Source organism: Petaurus breviceps, unplaced genomic scaffold (assembly GCF_028583685.1).
Source record: "Petaurus breviceps papuanus isolate PSGF00001 unplaced genomic scaffold, PetGlider_PUasm1.0 99, whole genome shotgun sequence".
NCBI classification, from domain to species: Eukaryota; Metazoa; Chordata; class Mammalia; order Diprotodontia; family Petauridae; genus Petaurus; species Petaurus breviceps.
Genome location: NW_027187465.1, coordinates 2,336,091 through 2,342,565, shown reverse-complemented (window position 1 = coordinate 2,342,565; position 6,475 = coordinate 2,336,091). Strand labels below are relative to the sequence as shown.

Sequence of the window (6,475 nt, the reverse complement as noted above, 5' to 3'; positions counted from 1 at the left end):
CGAAGAAGCCCGTCAGAGCTGACTGTGCCTCCCGGGCGGTGGGGCCGGGCCGAGCCCCACAAGGCGCGCAGGCTGGGGAAGGAGGGAGGCTGCGCCGGATCTGGGCAGAGCGCGGCCCCACGGGGTGCCCCTTGTTCCGCGGACAGGGGGGGCGGGATGCTCAGGGAGGCGGAGCCCCGAACAACGAACCTCTCCCCCAGTGTAGACGGTGGCTCTGTGAGGCAGCAGGTGCCCTGCTCCTGCAGGCGTCTAGACCGTGGTTGTTGGGCCAGTCGGGAGACGGCCCGGGGAGAGCCCTTACCCCCTTGGAGGAAGGCCTTGAAGTCAGTGCCCCCGCCCTGGAAGCCTCCCCAGCGTTCGGACTCGCTTCGGAAGCCTTTGCTTCTCGCCCGCTTGTGTGCATAAGTGAGCCCTGCCCTTTAACTGTGAAAGTGCCGTCTTCCTCTGAATAACGCCCCAAGGTTGGGCCACCTGCCCCCAGTGGCTCGGACTGTGGGCAGCGAGGTTATTCAGCTTCCCAGGCAGCAGTACACAGGACACAAAAGGCCTGGTAAAGAGCGGCTCATTTGGGGGAGGGGAGTCAGGGGTTTGGCGCAGTTTGAGTCCTTCAAATATAGAATGAAAGTGTAGAGCAGATTCCGAAGGCCCGGCTTTGTGTCCTGACTTGGATAGGCGTTTGTAGACCCTTCTCTGAACCTCAGTTTCCCCACCTGTAAAAGAAGTGTCGTCATACTTGTCCCTGCCTAACTCAGCTGTTGTGAGGAAAGTGATCCATAAACCTTAGCGTGGCATTGAAATGAAATGTAAATGACTTAGGGTTCTATGTGTCATAGGGAATAGGGGGCTGATTGAGCCAGAAAGACTTGGGTTTGACCAAGAAGCTTCGATGAAACGTCTGCCTTGTGCTGGGTGTATACTAGGTACGGTGATAAAAAGTGAGACAGTCTGTGCCCACATGTAAGTACATGTAAGAGAGATATGCGCGATCGTGGCAGAGTGATTGAGGAGGCCAGGTTGGGAAGGAATCAGGGAAGGAGGTGTCTTCAGGGATGCAAGTCACCCAGCCTCAGTCTCCTCCTTTGTAGATCTAGCACGTACCTTGGAGGATTTTTGAAAGAATCGAATGAGATCGTGAATGTAAAGCTCCTTGAAAACCTTCAAATCCTGCACACGAGGCTTTTAAAAAATAATCTTGCCCAGCACTGTCTTTACATAAAAATCCTTTACACACCATGGTGTTCTTGACCACATTTCTGCCCACTCCCCCAAAGGGTAAAATTGTAGGCCCTTGAGCCCCATTACAGATCGGGTATCTGAGGGCAGCTCGGTGCAGAGGTTTGCCTCAGGATGTGGCTGGTGCTAACTGTCCAAGTGCCCTGTGGGGAGAGCTCGGTAAAGCCGGGCTTGCCCAGTGGAGATGGGTGGTGGGCGACATAGGAACGCCCCTGTGCGATTCCCAGCGTTTGTGTTTTATTATGCACATAGCAGTAAGTGAAAGGCATTTGAAAGTTAGAATTCTGCTGCCGGGTTCTGCCCTCCTGAAGTCCCTCCCATGCTTCTAGGTAACGAGTCAGAGAACAAGGTGGTGAGAACATCAGGGCTCTTCTCTTGGAGCTTCTGATCTGTAGTGCCATGCGTGCCTCCTGGGGCTGGCAGCTTGAGAGCTTTCAAAATTAGGCAGAGTTTGTGCTTGAATAGGAGACCTGGGCAGAGCACCTGCTCAAAAGGAACACAGCAACAGGGTTGTTGGAGCCTGAAGGGAGGCGGGAAGGCGGAATGCGATGGGATCCAATTCCCATGGACCTTAGAAGACCAGGAAGGAGCATCCATAGGAACTGAGGAGCCAGTGGGAGGTGGGCAGCTGGATGAGGTTAGCTTTGGAGGGAGTGAAAGGCAAGGGAAGTGAAATGGCTCCTGGACCCATCTCCTCTCTCCTTCCTATAGAACTCTGCTAGGGTTAAAAGAGAATGTAGGGCAGTGCTGCCTTAATAAATGTTTATTGGATGACTGGCATAGGAGTGATTTGGGGATATTGGAGGACCTGGGTTCTAGTCTTGTTCTCCCACTTACTTACTTGTATGACTTTAGATAGATCACGTAACCTTTCTGTGACTCAGTTTCCTCATCTGTGAAAGGAGGGGGCTGGATAAAATAATCTCTAAGACTCCAGAATCTATGATACAAGGGTCCTGTCCTGTTCCCCTGCAATTAGACTTCTGTAGAAGGGTCCCCCCTTCCTCATTTCTTATGGGTGTGTGTGTGTGTGTGTGTGTGTGTGTGTGTGTGTGAGGCAAGACTGAACTGGGGAGTTTCTAACTCCAAGGCTGGCTTCCCATCCACTACATATACTAGGTTGCCTTTCCTGTCTGTATTTTTCCCTTTTAGGATGTCAGTTTTCAGGAATTTTTTTTAGAGTGCAATAGAGAGTTCAGATTCTGAAACTCAATAAAACCCTAAACGAATAAGTTCCCCACATGAGTGATTAGCTCTCCTAAGGGTCGCTAATTAGCAGATGTCTTGTGGGTTTTCCAGATAATACACCTTTAATATAGAACAGGAATACATTTCAAAGACTGTAGGCATCATAACTTATTGTGTTCTACTTGGTTAATGTTGTCCTCAGGTCTTAATTCTCTAGAAATGCTTTCAACGTGTCTCATAGTCACAAATAAATGAAGAAAATTCTAATATAGGAAGCTATTTAAAAATCATTATTCCCCTTATTTATCTTCTAAGACTAATAACTACCCCAGTAGGGGGTATTTTATAAGGACTAGCAAACTAGGCCTGGGGTATGAACTTTTAATGACTTGTCCCTCACATTCTCATCACTCCTTGGGGGGCTAGTTTTGTTTCCTGGAGATGTCAAAGTTTGGGGGATGATGCATTTGGTCAGAGAAGAGTGACCCCCAGGAGCCCACAAAGCCTAGCCTGGGCTTCTAGAGGTGGAGAGAGGAGAGTCAGTTTTCTCGGTCATGTTCCTGCAAACATGGTAGAAGTGTGCCCCCTAGCCCCAACAGTGAGTTGACTACAGCTTGAGGAACATTAGAGGCCTCCCACCTTTATCAGCTACCACCACTTTGTGGAGGCCTCAGGTGTGGGCTCTGACATGGGAGGTGAGTCAGGAGCCCCCGTGGCTTTGTCTTTCAGTGGTTCCCATCTCTGGTGGGGCTGGGGAGCTCGATGGAGCCAGTGCCAGTCTGCCTTCAGACAAGGCTCGCTGAGTGAGAGGGAAACCGTCCTGAGCCCTGGCTGCCAAGCTCATCCTCCAATAAGGCCTCTTGTTTTTACAGGACAGCATTAAAAGGTTGCCGGGACGTCATGGCCACGACTCAGATCTCCTACTCCACTGAAGCCTACAAGGCCACAAAGGTTTGTCCAAGGTGGACGGTGGAAAGATGGCTTAGTGTAGAAAAACACCTGGCCTCAGATCCTAGATCAAGGGGCCCACGGTCAGCTGGCAGGGATGCCCTCTCCTGGCTCCCAGCCCCAGTGGGAGCATCTCCCCAGCCCCTCTGATGGAGGTGGCTGCCCTGACCTGCCCAACCCCAAGTGAATTCCCCTTAGAGACTGAAAATAAGGCCCCTGCCTGGTGAGGAGCCCTCCCCTCCACTTTGGGCTGCCTACCCTTTCAGTGATCGACCGTCCTCCTTTTCAAAGCCTTTCTTAAGCATTTCTTAATCTGCTGTGTGCCAGGCACCGCTAACCTGGGGATTTGTTGTTGTTCAGGCCTGCCTGACTCTCTGGGAGCCCATTTGGGGTTTTCTTGGCAAAGGTATGAAAATGGTTTGCCATTTTCTTCTCCAGTTCATTTTACAGAGAAGGAAACTGAGGCAAACAGGGTGCAGTGACTGGCTCAGCTGGTAAGTGACTGAGGCTGGATTTGAGCTCAGGGAGATGAGTCTTTCTGACTCCAGGCCCCATGCCGCCTACTAGCTCAAACAGAACAGAAGAAGCAGAAGTCCCTGCCCTTGGGACAAATCAAAGGGGGGGGGGGAGCATCAGTGGAGTTAGAACCAAGCAGTGGGACTCTTAGTATCATGCTTTAAGTTTCTCTAAACCTGATTGCCCCTAGCCTTGATACAGCTTGGTGTGGGCTGTGTCCCATTTCCCCAGATCACCTGGCTTTCTAGGGCAGCAATCTTCTCTTCTGCCTCTTTAAAACATTAAAAACATTAAAACATTCCTCTTATAAGGAATCTTAAGGTGTCTCTCAGGGCTGGGAACCCGAGCTCCAGCAGGGCCTGCTAAGACCCGGTATAGCATACCTGCTGAGGCTTGGTATGGAGCCAGGGAGAGATCTTGTCTGTAACCTGAGGACCAGCCTGCCCAGGTCTGGAGAGGCCTGCCAGCAGGTTCACTACGGGGTGAGGAATCATTCCTGTTGGCCACAAAGATCATTTCCCCAGTTGTAGAGGCCTGGTGCCTCCCCTTCTAAGAAGACCCTTTGTCTCTACTGGACCCAGATGGCTCTGGAGGAGAAAGTGAGGCTGGTGACTCTGCACAGCCTCACTTAAATCCAACTCACCTGCAAGTCATGGCATCACCTCCTGATGTCGTGGTCCTCTTCGAGAGCTTAGCTCCTCAGTACGGTATGTAGCTTGTGTGTCCCTAGTTATGGATTCTTCTCCCTTTAGAATGTAATCCCTAATTGTTCGTTCCATCTGATACAATCCGTCTTTATAACCTGACTGATGTCTAATGTGAAAGTATTTACAGATACTATACTTGACTGTATGCCGCCATGGGGGGGGGGAGAGGCAGGGAGGGGGACAGAATGTGAAACTCAAGGAATTGTGGGATTAAATCTTGTAAACTAAAAGGAAACAAACAAATTAATATAAAAAAAAAAAAGAATGTGATCCCCCTTTGAGCAGGGACAGTTTCACCCTTTGTCTTTCTAGAGGGGCAGCTGGGCTTTGACCAATGGAATTCTGCTCTGTGCCTAAAAGGGCAGAAAACTGAGATCTGAAGGCCTCCAAAGCTCCCTCCCACTTTCTCTTGCCTTACTCAGCCCAACTGAGGGCCAGCTGGAGGCCTTTTGTGGAGGAGACCCTGCCCTGTCACGTCTGGTGTGGCCACATCGAAGACAGCCAATCCCAAGATCCTCTTCTAATTCAGAGTAACAGTTTTCAGTGAGGAGAGGTAGGGTAGGGATTCAGCATTACAATTAGTTTAACTTCTCATTCTGTCTCTTATCTGCCCTCTTCTTTCAGACTGCCTCTTGGTGGACTGAAAAAATCCATTGTTCAAAGGCTTACTATCTCTACCACTGATTGATAGAGGGAGGGAGGAAGTGTTTGCTTTCTTCCTCTGGGATTAGTAATAGGCTAATCTCAATTAATAGGCATTTAGGTGGATCTGGGATAGAGTGCTGGGCCTGGAGCCAGGAAGTTGTTGTTGAGATGTGTGCGACTCTTCCTGACCCCATTTGGGGTTTTCTTGGCAGAGGTCCTGGAGTGGTTTGCCATTCCTTCTCCAGCTCATTTTACAGATGACTGAATTGAGGCAAACAGGGTTAAGTGACTTGCCCAGGGTCACACAGTAAGTGTCTGAGGTCAGACTTGAGTTTAGGTCTTCGTGACTTTGCCACCTAGCTCCCCACTAATTGGGATCTGGTCTCAGACACTTAATAGCTGTGTGACCCTGGGGAGTCACTTAACCCTGTTTGTCTCAGTTTCCTTATCTGTAAAATGAACTGGAGAAGGAAAGGGAAAAACACCCCAGTATCTTTGCCAAGAAAATCCCATGGACAGTATTGGTGTGCTACAGTCCATGGGGTCACTGAGAGTCAGACAAGACTGTGCAGCAGCAATCTCCGTGAAAGGTTTGTGATGATCATGATGTCTTGAACAACCACCATTTTACCCTAAATACCAAGACTGTTCTGAAAGAAGTAAGGTTTGGGCCTGAATTATCGAGAGGATGATGAACTCAGCCCTTTGATTTTGATTGGCTGTGGCATTCTGGCCTGATAGCTTTTTTTTTTCTTTTTTGTGAGCTCCTTTTCCTTATGAGCACTCCCTCCCCCAAAGAGGATTTGATGCTTTTATGTCCTGAGAAATCTTTCCCCTTTACAGTGTAGATAACTGGGGAATTTACTGTGTGCTGATCTTTCAAAATGCTAATCTTTGCCATTTTTCTCCCTCCAGGAAACAGCTCTGTTCCCAGCTAAAGTCACCACTGAGCGCGAGTCTCTGGTGCTGGTGAGGAAGCTCTTAGCGGCTTCCATCTCATGTATCACATACCTTCGGGGGCTATTTCCGGAGAGCTCCTATGGAACCCGGTATTTAGATGGTAAAGTTTAAGTCCATGATGAATTTCGATCTTTTTGATCTTTTCGTTCTTGGCTCTGTTTAGTCGCGGCGCCAACCACTTCCTACTCCCAGAAGTTGTTAATCCCCAGGCCTGTGCCAGCCCTTCATGACTGTAATGAGAATGTAAATTTTAAAGATCTTCCCTGCCCCTAGGCTAA

The 6,475-nt window shown here is 49.5% G+C and overlaps 2 protein-coding genes across 2 annotated transcripts in view; one reads left to right on the top strand and one right to left on the bottom strand.

The window, feature by feature from the left end:
* The window catches only part of LOC138156177 (acyl-CoA dehydrogenase family member 11-like), a 35,588-nt gene extending 32,265 nt beyond the window's left edge, over positions 1 to 3,323 (bottom strand). Inside the window, 2 exon segments of the mRNA XM_069081386.1 lie at positions 24 to 417; positions 3,292 to 3,323. Coding sequence (XP_068937487.1) covers positions 24 to 417; positions 3,292 to 3,323 — 426 coding nt within the window.
* The window catches only part of HORMAD2 (HORMA domain containing 2), a 73,167-nt gene that overhangs the window by 5,738 nt on the left and 60,954 nt on the right, over positions 1 to 6,475 (top strand). Inside the window, exons 2-3 of the mRNA XM_069081427.1 lie at positions 3,294 to 3,372; positions 6,153 to 6,297. Coding sequence (XP_068937528.1) covers positions 3,322 to 3,372; positions 6,153 to 6,297 — 196 coding nt within the window. The 5' untranslated portion in view covers positions 3,294 to 3,321. The remainder of the gene's footprint in view (positions 1 to 3,293; positions 3,373 to 6,152; positions 6,298 to 6,475) is intronic.